Source organism: Manis pentadactyla, chromosome 9 (assembly GCF_030020395.1).
Source record: "Manis pentadactyla isolate mManPen7 chromosome 9, mManPen7.hap1, whole genome shotgun sequence".
NCBI classification, from domain to species: Eukaryota; Metazoa; Chordata; class Mammalia; order Pholidota; family Manidae; genus Manis; species Manis pentadactyla.
This window is the reverse complement of record NC_080027.1, coordinates 98,930,307-98,947,736: the sequence shown is the minus strand read 5'-3', so window position 1 is coordinate 98,947,736 and position 17,430 is coordinate 98,930,307. Positions and strand designations below refer to the sequence as shown.

Here is a 17,430-nt window from a genome sequence, read left to right as displayed (position 1 = left end):
TGGTTTGGTAACCAAGTCCTGAACCTTGGTATAGATCCTCTCCAAATCTGACAGTTTGTTCTACCAACAATAGCAAGTCTAGATATGGGAGAAGCTGATAGGGTATCACACTAAATAAGAACTTGGTATGTTTGGTTTTTGACTCATGTCTAAATTTATGTTCTTTTCATCAGGTATGTCACATTGTGATATACTGAGCTAAACATTTCCTCATTATACTAATACAGTCTTTAAAGTCTATGCATGTATTTAAGCACAGAGGGGCGCACACGTGCATGCACACACGTGTGTGTACACACACACACCCAGGCACTCTCCCCCCCTCCCCCACCTTACTCTTAACTCCATTTATGTTCACGTTCCTGCTTCATTTCTTACCATGGGAAGGTCTTTTAGGATCTGTATTCCATCTCCTGGACCCATGTGTGCTATGTGGTTAAAATTAGTTGGGTTAGAAATTAATTTATTTCTCATTTCTGGATCTCGTAGCATCTCTCTGTAAGATAAAACACCTGTTTAGACACTTTCTCAGTGATTAATCTACATAACTTTAGGAAAAAATTAGGCATTCTTTATTTTCTCATTAAAAACTGAAATAATGTTAATAAGGATAGAATTAACAGAGTATATTCAATTAAAAACCTACTTAGAAGTTTTTGTTTGAAATTTTAAATAAAAGATCTTTTTATTTTTCTGGAAAGTAGAGAGGGTTCTTTTAGTACTTAGATCTCAAAGAAGCCATATTCTATTTTATAGATAATTTTGACCATTTTATGTATGTCTTTTAAAATAAATTTTAGTACCTTAGAAATATTTTTTATATGTAACTGGAAATATTATAAGCCTATTTCTGTTTTCTCATGAATAGTTAATTTGAAGTTCTTAAATATACACAGGTAATGTGTATGCATATATAAACAAATATAGTAATATGCATGGATATTTATTGGAAGGTCCACATTCTAAAAATTCTATTTCATATGCATATAGGGAAATGAATCAAACATGGTACTTTAATCCAGGGCATACTTACAACTTGGAGAGTATTAGTTAAAATTACACTGACAAGTACATTCATTATTGCTAATTTTGACACCATAGATGACTGACAGAAGTTCAGAGATCAGATTTTCCTTCCAAATCAAATACAGTGTTATCACCAAACAGTCCTTTGGATGCTCCAAGCATGTATAGATGGGAGTATAAATTAAATACCTACCTCCTCTGTTGCACCCTCTCCTCTTCTGGGACTCTGAAGGAATAACGCCGCTTGTTGTTAATACTTCTAACCATCTGTTTCCGACTATTATCTGATGTTTCAGGAACTACCAATTCATCTCCTTCTGTCAAAAAAAATACAAAGATACCTAGGAATAAACCTAACCAAGGAAGTGAAAGACCTATACTCTGAAAACTACAAGACACTCATGAGAGAAATTAAAGAAGATACCAATAAATGGAAACACATCCTGTGCTCAGGGATAGGAAGAATTAATATTGTCAAAATGGCCATCCTGCCTAAAGTAATCTACAGATTCAATGCAATCCCTATCAAAATACCAACAGCATTCTTCAAGGAACTAGAGCAAATAATTCTAAAATTCATATGGAACCAAAAAAGACCCTGAATAGCCAAAGCAGTCCTGACAATTTGGTACTGGCACAAGAACAGACCCACAAACCAGTGGAACAGAATAGAGACTCCAGACATTAATCCAAACATATATGGTCAATTAATATACGATAAAGGAGCCATGGATATACAATGGGGAAATGACAGCCTCTTCAACAACTAGTGTTGGCAAAACTGGACAACAGCTACATGCAAGAGAATGAAACTGGATTATTGTCTAACCCCATACACAAAAGTAAACTCAAAATGGATCAAAGTCCTGAATGTAAGTCATGAAACTGTAAAACTCTTAGGAGAAAACATAGGTAAAAATCTCTTGAATATAAACATGAGCAATTTTTTCCTGAACGCATCTCCTCGGGCAAGAGAAACAAAATTAAAAATGAACAAATGGGACTACATTATGCTAAAAAGCTCTGTACACCAAAGGACACCATCAGCAGAACAAAAAGTCATCCTACAGCATGGGAGAATATATTTGCGATGACATATCTGACAAGGGGTTAACATCCAAAATATATAAAGAACTCACACTCCTCAATACCCAATTAAAAAATGGGTAAATAACCTGATTAAAAAATGGGCAGAGTATATGAACAGACACTTCTCCAAAGAAGAAATTCAGATGGCCAACAGGCACATGAAAAGATGTTCCACATCGCTCGTCATCAGGGAAATGCAAATTAAAACTACAATGAGATATCACCTCACACCAGTTCGGATGGCCAACACAGAAAAGGCTAGGAACAACAAATGCTGGTGAGGATGTGGAGAAAGGGGAACCCTCCTACACTGTTGGTGGGAAAGTAAATTAGTTCAACCATTGTGGAAAGCAATATGGACGTACCTCAAAAAACTAAAAATAGAAATACCATTTGACCCGGGAATTCCACTCTTAGGAATTTACCCAAAGTAAACAACTCCTCAGATTCAAAAAGACATATGCACCCCTATGTTTATCGCAGCACTATTTGCAATAGCCAAGATATGGAAGCAACCTAAGAGTCCATCAGTAGATGAATGGATAAAGAAGATGTGGTACATATGCACAATGGAATACTATTTAGCCATAAGAAAGAAACAAATCCTACCATTTGCAACAAAGGATGGAGCTAGAGGGTATTATGCTTAGTGAAATAAGTCAGGCAGAGAAAGACAAATAACAAATGATTTCCCACATTTGTGGAGTATAACGAAGCAAAACTGAAGGAATAAAATAGTAGCATACTCACAGACTCCAAGAAGGGACTAGCAGTTACCAAAGGGGAGGGGTGTGGGAGGGCAGGTGGGGAGGGAGGGAGAAGGGGATTGTGAGGTATCATGATTGGTATACATGGTGTGTGTGGGGTCACGAGAAGACAGTGTAGCTCAGAAAAGACAAATAGGGACTCTGTGGCATCTTACTACACTGATTGGACAGTGACTGCAATGGGGTATGAAGGGGGACTCGATAATAAGGGTGAATGTAATAACCACATTGTTTTTCTTGTGAAACCTTCATAAGAGTGTATATCAATTATACCTTAATAAAAAAAATACAAAGAACAATGATGTTCTTCAAAGTACTAAAATGATTTTTATCCATTAATCTCCAAGACAGTACAAATGTTAAGCAATTGTACAATATATTCAATTCTGATTTTTAAAGGCTGTGTGTTATCATAGTAAATAAGCAGTAATTTTCGACAGAACATATGTAAACAGACACATGCTGAAATTAAACAGCATACAAAGCATATTTTCACATTATTTGATTATAAACGTAAGAAGGCACAATTTTAGCAGAAGAAAAAAAATGTAGTTGCCTTGGTGTCCTATCATTTTGGCCACCCCCCACCCACATCTCTACCCTGTCTTTACCTCCTGATATTGGTTTCAATGGCCTAGGGTATTAAAAAGCTCCTATTGTTAACCTGCACAATAATCAGGCAGAAATTGTAAACTATTTATGTAAATGATAACAATTAAAATTACTTTTCACAATAAAACATTTCCTTTGCAAGATCCAATCTGCTCAATCTGCAAGAAGTGCCATAAGGAAAAGGCACTGTGCCCCTCCTAGCTTCCTCTACTAAAGATAAGAATCTGTCACTGTTTCTATTCCTCTGACCTTAGAGAAAAGGATACTCGTAAACACCCAGCATCCCAGTGCCCATCTCAGTCTATCTCAATTTCAATACCTAGAAGTAAACAAAACTGTCAGCCAAGGGCTCCCCAAACATGCTGGAATATGTGAAAGTACTCCAAGAATAAAATAGACAACAGTGTCATACAATATGATGAATCCCATTCTCTAAATAAGGGAAAAGAGAAAAGCCAATCTTCAGAATTTTTAACACCCAAAAAGCTGAAGTGAGGAAAAGATGATGGGAAGAAGCCAAGTGGGTGTGTAAGGCAAGCCAAGTAGACGATCAGTAAGAAAGCTCCTCTCTCCTTCTATTATAATTACTTGAGCAGATTGCCTTTCTGACAACAAACTTAAAATGGATTTTTTTTGATACCAATGTTTTTACTTACATTTAAGTCAATTTTAATTATAATTTTAAACAAATAATATACCACAAATCTCTCTTCCTTAATAGCTCCACCATAAAAGATCATAAATTTTTGAATACCTATGTTATGCAGAAATTTGTTGCTAAGAAATGAGAGTAATTTTATTACATAAAAGGGAGGATTATAATAAAGGCAACATTCTAACTGTTTGGTACATTATGTCTACACATTTTTAATTACATGTGGACAGTCTCCTGGGCTGGGCTCACCTTACTCTGATACAGTTCTCCCCCTGCAACACCCAGAGCTCCTGTTCTGGGCACCCATGTGACTTTCCTCTCTCCCACTTTGGCCCATGTTGTCATTAGCTCTTCACAAGCTTTAAGCCCTTCAGCAGAAGATGTATTTCTAAAGTCCCAGATCAGAACTCAGGATGAGTGTCTTAGCTTCAAGGTGCACACTTTGGTTAGGTTTTATGCATTTACTAATAGTACAGGAGATATCCCAGCTATACTTGTCTCCTAACCTCAGTACTCCAAAGAAAAATAAGGTAGGTCAAAAACACATATTTCACTTGTATAGATAGCTATATGAGATTAAACAGACTGGCTTTTTAATCTAAGAGTTTACCTAATGTATTGAGAGAGTACAACAGTGGTCAAGATCACGGGCTTTGGAGTAAGATACACCTGAATTTATGTCTGGGCTCTGCCACTTTCTATGCACGCAGGTCAGAGAGGATATTTCTCTTGAAGCTATCCTATTAACGTATATTTTCTTACCTGCCATCTTATTTTTGAAATATATTAATCTAATTGTCTCCAGCCCTAACAGATTTAATGATCCTTCACTGTTTAAGGGTCGGACCTGAAAAAAAAAAAAGAAAAGAATTAGTATTTCAATGAATCCTTTAGAAATTAAATCATAAATCTTTTGCCCTATTTATAAAAAACACTCTATTAAGACCTTTCTATTTATTCTTCCTCTTCAAAATACAGCTCTTTCAGAAAATCAACAAGAACATCAATTCCCTCTGGAAAGGTATAAAATTATCTAATTTGAAGAAAGTTATAATAATAATAATAACATTTTAGGAACAATATTCTGGGCAAAAAGAAAAGAAGGAACACATTTAAATTTTTTAATTTGACTTTTTAAAGCCATTAGTGACTAGATGGTTATACTAAGAAGATATCAACACAGCTACCTTATGGATCTTATTTGAACTAGATGTGCACATGTGACAGAGATGAAATTGTACAGCGCTGGCTGGGGAAAGGAGTGGTTATCAATAATGGCAATGAGGCAACTTGTTATCGATACAGAACAAATGAAATTGAATCCCTACTTCACAGCTTCCTCAAAAAATCAATTCCAAATGGATCAATGCCATAAATGTAATAAGCAAAACTTTAAAACTTTTGAAAGAAAATAAAGGTCATATCTTTACAACCCTGAGTTAGGAAAGAGTTTCTTAACTACGAGAAAAAGATAAGCCTAAGGATAAGAATGACCACATTAAAATTTGTAACAATAAATTTTCAGCAAACTAATACAATTTATTGTTACTTTATAACCATAAATATTTAGTGATATACACTATAAAAGTGAAGATAGGTCACAAACAGGAAAAAGATTTACCACACCCCTTACTGAGTACGTATATCAGGAATTTAAATAAATTAGTAAGAAAAAAATGCCATTTGAACAGAAAAATGAGAAAAACATGACTAGGCATTTCATGGAAGAGGAAATATGAGTGATTAATAAACATACAAACATTCTCAACAACATAGTTCACTGGGGACATGCAAATTAATGCTTCAGGAAGACCCATTTCATAACCATTTAAAACTATGAATTTTCAAGATGGCAAGTGTTAGAGGGGACTGGGTCAGTAGGAGTATCATTTACTGCTGGTTGGTGTGTCCACTGGCACAATTACTTTGGAAAAATATCTTGTAAAGTTGAACACCTGCATCCTGTGTCCTGTCAATTCTGCTCCTAGGCTGTGGCTTCAATTCCCATACACGTGCACCAGAAGACAAACGCATAATGCTCACAAAACAAAAGAGCTGGGAAAGTAATTTAAACCCTGCTAATCAGAGATGGGTGAATTGTGATCCATTCACTCAAAGAGTATTTTATAGCAGTGAAAAGTAATAAATTATATAGTACACATCACAACATGGACGAATCTTAGAATCTGTGTGAAGGAAGAAAACGAGGCAGGGGACACACAACATAGTATTTTTAAAAAGTTCAAAGGCAAGCAAAACTAAACAATGTGTCGTTTAGGAATATTTAATATGCAGAAATCCTGTATTCTAAGAAAAAGCCAGGTATGATAAACCAACATGCAGGACAGCGGCTTCTTGGGGGAGGGTGGAAGAGTGCACGAGTAGGTGCAGTGGTGCCGGCAATGTCCTGGCTCTTCAGTTAGGAGGTGTGCTCACGAGTGACCAGATTATTATACTTCATAAAGGTCATACAGTCTTTCACATATATTGCAAAATTTACACGATGAAAATAAAATGGAGAACTAATCGTAATGAACCTGAATCTACAAACCAGAGGCCGTATTTCACCTGCCTTGTAAAATGTGTAATATTTATGAGAGCTGTTTCCACTGCAGACATGATTTAGAACTGGGCACACTGTCAGTATGAGCCTGGTCATTTTTTACCTATTTCTCTAAACTGCCCACCAACTGATATGTGCTACGTGTATCCATCTGAAACGATTACCCTTCACTTTTGTACAACAGTTTTTCTATACTTGTAAAAGTTCTCTTTATGTTATCTTAGAGAAATATCAAAGGAAAATACTGTTTTATTAGGAATATATGAAACCTTTATTTTTCAATCATAAGATGCTTGAACACAGCTTTGGTTCTAAGTTTAATCACTTTTCTAGTCTGAAATCTGTTCTCACAGGATTACAAATTGTTTACCATTATCTGAAACACAGTTATAATTAAGAATGATAATATACTCCTTCAGAGCTCCTTAAACTAAGTGGAAGATGACACTGATATTTTAGGTTGTAGGATATATTCTAATTATTCATTATGATAGTAATCCATACTTCATATACAGAAACAAAATAATAAAAACAGTATGGAGTTGAGCTACGTATAAATTTAACCAGCTTAGTTTTTGTTTCTTTTTAAAAAATCTTAGCTATGTCCCAAATTATCAATTACATATGCCAGAGAAAGCTGAATGAGTGAAAAACAGCTGAACAGTCATATTAGTGTTTCACTCTACTAGTCTGCTTAATTAGCCTATATTTTAATGTTAAATTACCTTTTTGAGTGGGAGAGTCTGAATCCATTCCATGGAGTTCACATCGAAGATATCAACTGCGTTTTCACTATACACCGAGAGATACGGTGCATTGTAACCTGGGAGGAGGAAGGAAGGAATAGCCAGCTGGTTACTTTTACCTGTTAAATGCAAACATTTAAGATGTTTGCTAAATAACTGTAATAAAATAAAAGATCTATGCTAAATAACTGTAGATGAAATCCCAACAAAATCTTCTTGTTATCATATAGTGGCCATATCAAAACATTCTGAATAGAACATAAATTGTACATGAAAAGCTGACATACTACCGTGCAGACTATATAGCCACTAGAATACATAAGGATTCTGTGGACACCAAGGGTGTAAAATTCCCTTGCCCAATACTAGTTCTTTAAAGGAATTTCATTACATTTCAAAATATTTGATTCCTAAACTAGTTAAGCTTTGACAGTGAAACAAACTTACAAAGCAGAGAAACCTTTAGAGAAGATTTCTAGTCACATTATGAACATGACAGAACACCCAGCACAGTTACATGAAGAGCGGGAATGACTAATTTCCATTTACTGAAAGAATAAACACCAATAAATAGTAACACATGCAAAGAGAAATTAAACCATTTGCTTACACTAGGTCACAAGTTAAAAATTACTGGCAGAGCTATACATAGAAGCTGGATGTTCCAATTCTTATTCCTCATTAGAAGTAATACTTTGAATTGTTACCTGACTAGGCTACAAAACAGCATTCATTCTACATATGATGCTGAGAAAAGAATATATTTTAATAGGAAAAAAGCATTAAGAATAGTTAAGTTGGATGGGTAGGATAAGAAGTATTTTTCTTGTTGATTTTCTGATTTTTCTGTAATGGCGTGCAAGGCCCTCCTAAACTTTCTCCCACTGAAGCTTTAACCTCCACTGTCCTCATACCCATCATGTCCCTTGTCTTGTTCCAGGGGGAGAGGGTCCACTTCTCCTGTCCAAACCCTTTCCCCTGATGTTCTGAACCCTATCCCCTTTGGCTTCCTTGGGGATTTTACTCTCTTTCCTATATTGACTATAGAGTCAACCTTTCCCTAGTCCCTGGTAGCTATTCCCTTCGGCATTTAAAGATGCTTTAGTATCTTGCATTAAAACAAAACCTTTGGATTAGATGCTCCTCCCGTGAGCTTTACAGAACCCAGTACTTCTGCCTTCACAGCACCTATATTCTACTGAGTCTTTTCTATTTCACTCTATAATCTATGAGAGAGAGATTGTCCTATTCTGCTCATTGCTTTATCTTGCACAGTGAGATGGCACATATAAGTATTTGGTAATATATTAATGTCTTATTTCTTGAAAGAGTGCAATAAGCAATTTAAAATACCTACCAATTTATATAAAAATGTAAAACTGAACACCACTTCTAATAGATGCTACATTATACTGTTACGATTCACTTAGTAAATACTTCTCCAGAATAAGTCCTATGAGTTATTAATGCTTATAAGCACTACGGTTTTGGGGAACATGAAGATAACTATTTAGGGTTAATAACCCACCTAAAATATTCCATAGGAAGATTGGCTTTAATTACATACATATTAATGTTGATCCTGTTAGTTTAGGTCTAACTATATATGGTTACTTTACATAAACAATATAATTCTTAGGAAAAATCATATGGATGACTTAAAAAAAGAACCTGCTGTTAACAATGAATACATCTAGGAGATGAAGCAGAAGGAAAGGGAAAGAAAAGACAGCCAAGGGTGATATAATCTTACAACAAGAGGAAGGATTTGCTGGCCACATCAGTTCCTGCTGTCTAGATCTTCGGCCCTGGCAGTCCGTGTATATCCCAATGCTGTTAAAACACAGCAGATATTCTTTACTGGAGATTTCAACTGCACAGATGGCATCCACTGGCTGATGTGCAATAAATGATAGGGTGTGGTCATTTGAATGGAGCATGCTGTATGGACTTCCTTCTCCATTCAAGGGGTATCTTAGAAATCCTGACTGGAATCCCACACAGAGCTGTTCGCTGAAGATTGCCATCCACTGGACATTATAAGGGACTTGAATTTCCTTAAATTTTCTGTGACGGGTCTTGCTCTGAAATAGTTCATAACAGAGGACCTGCCTTTTCATAGCCACACACAGGCATGTAAGAGCTCCATGGCACACTTTTCCAGAAGTTATGGTTTGACACCCTTTAGTTTCTGCCAGCTTATAAAAGTCAGTCTCTCGTCCGTCCAAAGCTGACATAGCAAAAAGTCGTACATGACGATTTCGTCCAGAGATCACAGCAACAAGCTGATCGTTTGGAATGAGTTCAATCTGATGAATTTTCTTGTTGTCACCAACTCTGATAATTTCTATGCAAAGATATAATAATAAATCAAATGCAAAATAATGTTTTATTAATCATATCCCAGTAACACTCAAAAGGATGTTAAATCAACTTAAGATACACAGATACACAGATCAGAAATCATACGGAGAAAGAGGAAAACAGATAATTTAACTCATGTGTAGTAAGGTATTAAGTTCAGCACTGAGATTTCTGACAACCAAGGCAGAGTCCCTGTGTGATAAAGAAGCCAAATCTTCAAGGAAAACCTTTTTACTGGCACCAAATTCTAGGGAACTTCACCATGGGGTACCTATTTAAAAAACTAAGTAACTCATACTTCACTGAAGGTATGTCTGTGGATAACAAATAAATGTAGTTTAAATGCCTTGTTTCCCCCATAATCTAACTTACTATAAAGATAGAACACAATATTCAAGAATACTAAAGTAAACCGGCTGCTTTTTATTTCACCCAGTGTTTAATTTCTCCCTAGAAAAAAATTTGGAACTCTGGAAGTTCCCTCTCCCCCAACAACAAACACATTTTAATAACTGTTACCACTTTTAATACTAATAGAACAATGAAAAATCATTTTCTTTCATGCACCATCTTTAGAAATGCAATCTTTGTTCAATAGAACTGTTACAGAGTAAATAAGGGCAAATCTTGTTCTCTTTAGAACTCACAATCTGGAGTTTAGAATTTTCTAACAACATATGGTTTAAAGTTACTCCACTGTAATTAAATTTCCTCTTACCATCTTTGGTGACATGCACAACAAATAACCCTTCTTCATTTCCCAAAGCTATTCTTTCATGATCTATATAAGACATAAACATGAAACATTTTAAATAGGTAAAAACCATGTAAAACTAATAGAATAAAACAGAAAATGAAGAAATTTGGTGCAAAAAACTGAATAAAATAATTTAAAAATAGCACTAACAATTTGTACTAATAAATTTCCTTTCAGATTATAGTGATAGTTATTACCTTAATAGAACAACCATTAGAAATTCATTTACATCAATACTTATAAAAAGAAGTACATGTTTATTCAATAAAATGTGGAAAAAAAACCCACCTTGTTAGCACGCTGGGTCCTGTTCCATTTCTTGTTTTGGGAGGGAAAGTTGTAAAACGCATTTGACCCTTACTCTTTAAACTTTTATTTATTGGAAAGTTACAAAAGAGTTGGATAATAATATGATGAAAATTTAAACCTTGAGACACAGAAGTTGCCATATTTTCAGGGCATTTTATATGCAGGTCACTCTGTGATATGTATTCCATCTTATTTGAATTTTTCAATGACTTTAATTAAGACAATTAGATCTATATTTTACATAGGAAATTTAAGACTTAAGAAATGGAACAACATGTTCTAAGTCACACAAGTAGAAAATAGATTAACCTTTATTAAGCTTTTTCAGAAGAGAATGTATTTAGAAAGCATACTTGTTCACTGAAAACAAAGCTCTACTACAGTCTCATTCATTTAATAGACATTTACTGAGCATCTGTGATATGACACACACTGTACTGGACACTGAAGATTTCTAGACAAAAGCCAGTCCCTGCTCACAAAGTGGATTAGTAAACAAGTATGATAGCATGATAAATTCATACCTATGATTGCAGCTGCCTGTGTTGTTTTAATGAGGGGTAGAGTGCTGTCATAAGCCTCTTTGGGAACATAGACTGTGCGGTCCCTGAATTTGTTTTTCTTCAGAATCTTGTGCAATTCACTCAGCACTCCTACCCACTTACTCTTCTCGTTCTCAGTATCTGCCAGCATCAGGATCGAACATTTGCTACTAGATGCTGAGAGCTGGGAAGCTGTGACCTGGAAGAATTTAATCAGTATTCATGATATTAGAACACAGTTACCCTTTAAGCCAGTTTGACTCTTAAGCTAGTTTGCTTAGCCAACAAGGAAGCACTTATCAATGATACCTTTAACAGGGTTTCGTTATTCCTAACAGGAAGAATAACTGGTTTCAGCACTGGAATCCATGACAAAGCAAATGGGAGCATATACCATTCTAAATGTTAACATCATTTTTATTTTCTTTGCTATAAAGTAAAAGAATACTACCAATACAAAATGTATTACATATATTATTGTAACAACAGCAACTGACATGTATTGAATGATTCCTGAGCACTGGGCACAGAGCAAAGCATTTAAAAAGTATTAATTCACTTAAGCCTCTCAACATCCTCATCACAGAGGCATTGCCATTCACCCTGAGTTTATATAAGAAAGAACTGGGAGGCAGAGACATTAATTTCTCCAAGGGTGCACAACTAGCCTGGGATTCCATGTCCAAGCTTGTAAGCAGTACACCATGCTAATTCTCAACCTGTTTTAAAAAGCCAGAAATGCTCAGAAATAATTATATTCTGTTACTTTATAATAACAACTCACATTATCTTAGAGAAGATCAATCACTTGAGACAGTATTTAAATGAAGCTTTATCATATACAAACAGCATTTATAATCACAATAGATTTAACTCATATATACATGGATTCCTTACTAAAAGTAATTTCAGTATCAGTGAAGATAAAAGCCCACTATGTGAATCAGCCGTAGATAAGTGGGCCTGCTGAGGCTCCTTGGTGGCTGGAAGAGAGTAAATAGTTGCTGGTCTGGGAACCAAGGCACCAAGCCCAGCCTTGTCTGCCCTTCCTTAGGTAGGAGGCTCACAGATGAGTACTAAGCACATAAACACATTTACTTAGGGCAGTAGTCTTTTTTAACCTCTATTGTTTTAATTCTCCAACTCAAGATTGCACACTGGTAGACAGCTTCCAAAGAGGCTACCAATAATTCTTCCCATGGAATTCCATTCTTATTAAGCTGTGCAGTCTATTTCCTCTCCCCTTAAATCCAGGCTGACCCCATGACTTGAGCGAGAGAATGCAGAAGGGTTATGATGCCTGTTTTGGGCCTAGTCTTTAAAAGGCCCGGCAACTTCTTTTGCTTTCTTGGAAGCCAGCCAGAGGCTTGCCCAGACCATTGAATGGTTAGAGGCCACATGGACAGAGTTCACAGAACTGAGGTGGCCCCGCAAACAGCCAGTAGTCAGGCCCCGGATGTGGGATGAAGTTGCTGTGGACATTTCAGCCCCAGATGAGCTGAATGAAGCCACATGAACTGACACACAAGAACTGTACAGCTGACCCACATGATGGTGACAGACAACACGCTGCTGGTTTAAGCCACCAAGTTTTGGAGCAGTTAGTAAAAAGCAATAGAACTGAAACATTAATTCTTTAAATGAGATTTTAAAATAATCTACTGTTTTTCAAAAACTTTAAAACCACATTTAATTCATTTTTCCATGTGCTAGGATTTATTTGAAAACTGAATTGTGACTCAAAAATATTATCCAAGAGGAAACCTATTTTAGTCATATATACATGCTTTACTAATTAAATATTTACTTAGTACCAACTTCTACACATTCAAGTACTGGACAATATGGAACACATAAAATATACTATTTGGTCTTATTTCTACTAGTTTATGATCTATATGGACAGGCAAACTATAAACTCATTAATATCAAATAATTCAGCGACCAAACTAGAGCACACATACTTACTCTAAATATACAGGGTATATCTTTTCGACTTGCATGAATAACATCAGAAGCCAAGACTGAACTCACAGAAAATTCTTCATCCCTAAACAAATAGTAAATCATTAAAAGTCAGCTGTATGTGGCTTTGTGTGTGTATCCAAACAATACATATGAAGCACTCCTCAAAATTTAATTGCACAAAATATCCAAATTGAATTTAAGAGTTTTGATTTTTCCCCCATTGTAGTACTGGCTTACAGTTAAAGTCACAGACCAGTTAAATATACCTGCAGAATTAGGACCTGAACCCTAGTAGTTCTCCCCAGTCTCCAGCAGACTGGAACCTCTGGTCTCCTGTAATACACCTCAAGTGCCCTCAACAGCTCATCTAACATTTTTCTGTTCCTTCAACACCTAGAGCAGATTTCCTTTCCAATAATGTATTCCTTATGCTTTCTTTAATTAGTTATTGGTGACATCATTCTCTTGGTCTTGAAGACCTGACATCTTAGTTGTATCTTTGGTTCTTCTTCCTGTCTTCCTATCTTTAGTCCCTTCGCAGGCCTCTGTCAGAGGGTCCTCGCCAAAATTTCTTGCATTAGTCCCTTCATATTCCATATTCATGGGGAAGAAAATGTGAGATGCTGGTATGAAATGCCATAGCTGGAAAACCTAGTTTTGAGCACCAGAGAAAGACCTAGGTTGCAGATTCGTGTTAGGGGGTCATCAATGCAGAGGCAACAGCTAAGCCATGGGAGTAAATATGACCCTCAAGTTGCATGCCTGGTGTTAGGAGAAGAGGTAAAGGGGAACACTGGCAGGGGCAGGGGAGAGACTGGAAAACTAGACCAGAAACATTCAAGAGAGGGCTATATTTAAATGTTTACCAATTCACTATGTATTCTAAAAGCTTGTCTGATTTTGAGACTTTTATTTTGTTTCCTCACATTGGAATTTTGCTGAGCTTCTAGGTTATGATGATGATATAAACCCCACAAATGAGGCCTTCATTAGCCCAGCGATCTGTAAACCTGTCTTAGGATTCAAACACTCACTTCTTTTCCCTGACCTCCAGCCCTAGCTCAGACCAACCTGTCCCTCCACACATACACCTTGCTTCCTATTTTTAATTTTCTTACTATAGCAATCAGATTATAAAATTAACATGAAGTTAGATCTCAATCAAACATGACAATATAATTAGGCGAAAAATCAGACACTTTTTAAATCCTACATGCACAGATACATATATGAACTTCACCTTCGGAAGCTCACCTCATGTCAATAACCTGAGTGACTGCAACACTGGGCTGTGAAGCTTTTCCTTCAGCAGTGTCATACAGAAAGAGCTTGAAGTCACAGACCACAGCGAGGGCCCGCTGCCATCCTCTCTTCACTCCAGCTGGCTTAGGGATCTTAGGCGGACAAACAAAAGCAGCTCAAACTAAAATGTCAAGCAGAACCCCTTTAACTTCGTGTGCAATACATGAGTTGTAAGCCTGCCACTTTGGATGGTACAGGAGTAGATGGGACACATATATCATTAATACATGTGAGAAAAGGTGAGAATGAGTTTTTCAAACACTGAATGACTTTACTCCAAAAAATTTTTAAACAGCGCTGTTTTAACTTTCACTAATAATTCATTAAAATAACATTCATGGATTTTTTCTAAGTAGCATAAAAGTTAAAATTTGGTAGTAAGATGAAAGCAGCTTTCATTTAAAATATTATCCAAGATTACAAGTAGGACTATGCCTTGATAATATCTCTTACTTCCTAAGCATATGCCACTTCTCCAGCAAGAACAAGTCAAAGACTCCTTTATGGAGATTATTACAAGATGAGGAGAGTACAGAAAGTTGTGAGACATTTTGGAATTTATTTCCAAGTAAAGGCTAGGTTTTTGTTTTCAAATCTTCACTCTGGATGAAATAAAATTATTAGAAGAATTTTATTCACCTAATGTCTGTCAAGGACTAAGTAAGGCGACAGGACTTCAAAACCTGAAAAGATTGGCCTAAAGCCAGCCTAAGCACACTTACCCTGACATGACCTTCATACGCTGTTCCTATTCCCTTCTGTGGATCTATACCCAGGGGCCCTTTCGTCTGTTCAGGAGGAACTGGACAAGCAGTTGGAGCTTTGTTTACACAAGTTATATGACATGAGAATCCACACACTTTTGAAGGGGAAAACAAAACAATGTTCAATTAAAATTCAGTCAAGAAAATTCACTGAGCACTCATGTGCAAGGCACTATGTCAGAAGAATGCTTATCTCTGATTTCATTTTAAACAGCCATGTTGTCACTTGAAGAGCAAATTCATTTGCTTACCAATAAGAATTTCAATGAGCAGTAGTAAATACTTTTATTATTGTAATATTATTCTGTGTTAACATTAGTGATCAAGAGAAGCAAACAGACAAAAAAAAACACCTAAGCTTGTGAATGAAATGGTTGATTTGAACTTTGAATTCCTAAAAGAGTAGTATCTGGAGTTCTAACACTTCTCACCACAACTTGGTATCTGCCCTGAAATTTCTTGCAAGAGTCACTAACCACATTAATTTACCTGACACCTTGCAGTATCTGGCAAACTACCAATCCCTCTTTTTGGAAATGGAATTAAATGATTAAAAAGGTATAAATTAAGGTAGATTTTAGGAATTATTAATATAAATATGCCTAAACCACTACTAAAATAATAATAGTAACCTTTATTAAATGTTTTTTAATTTTTATGTAACAATCTAACAGAAGTGCAATCACTCCCATTCATATATGACTCACTCTGGGTCACAGGACTCCAAAGTGGCATTGCTAGGATTCAAACCCAGGCAGCCTGGCTCAGAGCCTGCATACCTTACTAGTAAGAATACTGCCCTGATACCTCTAGTTGATACTCACAAAATGAACTGGAGATTCTAAGACAAACGATAAATAAAAACAAACTTAAAAGTTTCACTGAGACTTGGTTAAGTGAGAATTAAAGGTTAAAATATTTAAGACAAATCAGCTTATTGGGAGGAGTTACAGACTGAGAATATCTATTCAAACAATTCTATTCCAAGGGTGGAGCCTGGAGAATACCTGGGGAAGAATAAGAAAGGAACTGAAAGGATATAATTTTGAAAATACATACACAAGGGGAAATGGGTTATACACACTGATGGATTTTACGAAGCTAACTGAGGCAAGGTGGACTAGTACAGACTCAAAAATATCCAAACTTCTACAGGACATCTCACTTATAAGGGGAGTGTCTAGTAAGTTATATATTTGTTTTATTAATAGGCAAAAATATCATCTACAAAGGTTAGTAGAAGCAATAAAAATAATTATCCTATACTGCCTCTGATATCAATCTACCAGAAAGAACTAAAAATGACAGGAATCTTTAGAAGTTGTAACCACATTATCATAACATTTATGAAAGCCTGGCCATTGTCTAATATGTCCCCACAGCTTTACAGAGTAGGAGTCAAAGGGTTTGAAGAAAAGATAGGTGCAATTTCATGGTATGACTCTGGAATGGACAACAGTCTGGGAAGCTCTCAGAAGTCCCTACCAAGGAATTGCAAATGATTCCTGATGCATGAGTAGCTGTTTAGGATCCTGCCATTTGGAATGAAATGACATTTATGAGTACTGGCTAAGTTCCCAAATGAGACGAGGCTTAACAATGACAAACCTCTCCCCTGGTGGCTTTAGTCACACCTTCTGCTCAATGATACAAGCCATTCCTTTCCCAGATGCCTTTGCTAGTTTTTACCTTTCACCTCCCCTAACCATTCCCAAGGCTCTATCCTTACACTTGTTCTGTTTCAATCTACATGTGTTTCCTGGAATATGGCATTTATATTATCACTTCATACATTCACACCCATCAAATCTCTACTTTTCAACCCTTACCATTTTCCTTGATTCTAAACTCAACCATCTAAGGGACTAGTTAAGATAATGTAATCTGGATTGTCCACTTTGGTTGTGAGAACTAACTACACATAGAAGGCATTGCCTTAAAATGCTATTCACTTCCCCTTATTCAA

General features: G+C 36.1%; 1 protein-coding gene across 13 annotated transcripts in view; it reads right to left on the bottom strand.

The window, feature by feature from the left end:
• CDC42BPA (CDC42 binding protein kinase alpha) overlaps window positions 1–17,430 on the bottom strand; it is a 303,926-nt gene that overhangs the window by 16,956 nt on the left and 269,540 nt on the right. For all 13 annotated transcript variants that reach the window (XM_036918407.2, XM_057507866.1, XM_036918400.2 and 10 more), the window contains 10 exons: window positions 15,423–15,559; window positions 14,653–14,792; window positions 13,399–13,480; window positions 11,413–11,629; window positions 10,541–10,603; window positions 9,212–9,805; window positions 7,438–7,535; window positions 4,912–4,996; window positions 1,220–1,343; window positions 379–496 (listed from right to left, as the gene is read on the bottom strand). In XM_036918407.2, coding sequence (XP_036774302.1) covers window positions 379–496; window positions 1,220–1,343; window positions 4,912–4,996; window positions 7,438–7,535; window positions 9,212–9,805; window positions 10,541–10,603; window positions 11,413–11,629; window positions 13,399–13,480; window positions 14,653–14,792; window positions 15,423–15,559 — 1,658 coding nt within the window. The remainder of the gene's footprint in view (window positions 1–378; window positions 497–1,219; window positions 1,344–4,911; window positions 4,997–7,437; window positions 7,536–9,211; window positions 9,806–10,540; window positions 10,604–11,412; window positions 11,630–13,398; window positions 13,481–14,652; window positions 14,793–15,422; window positions 15,560–17,430) is intronic.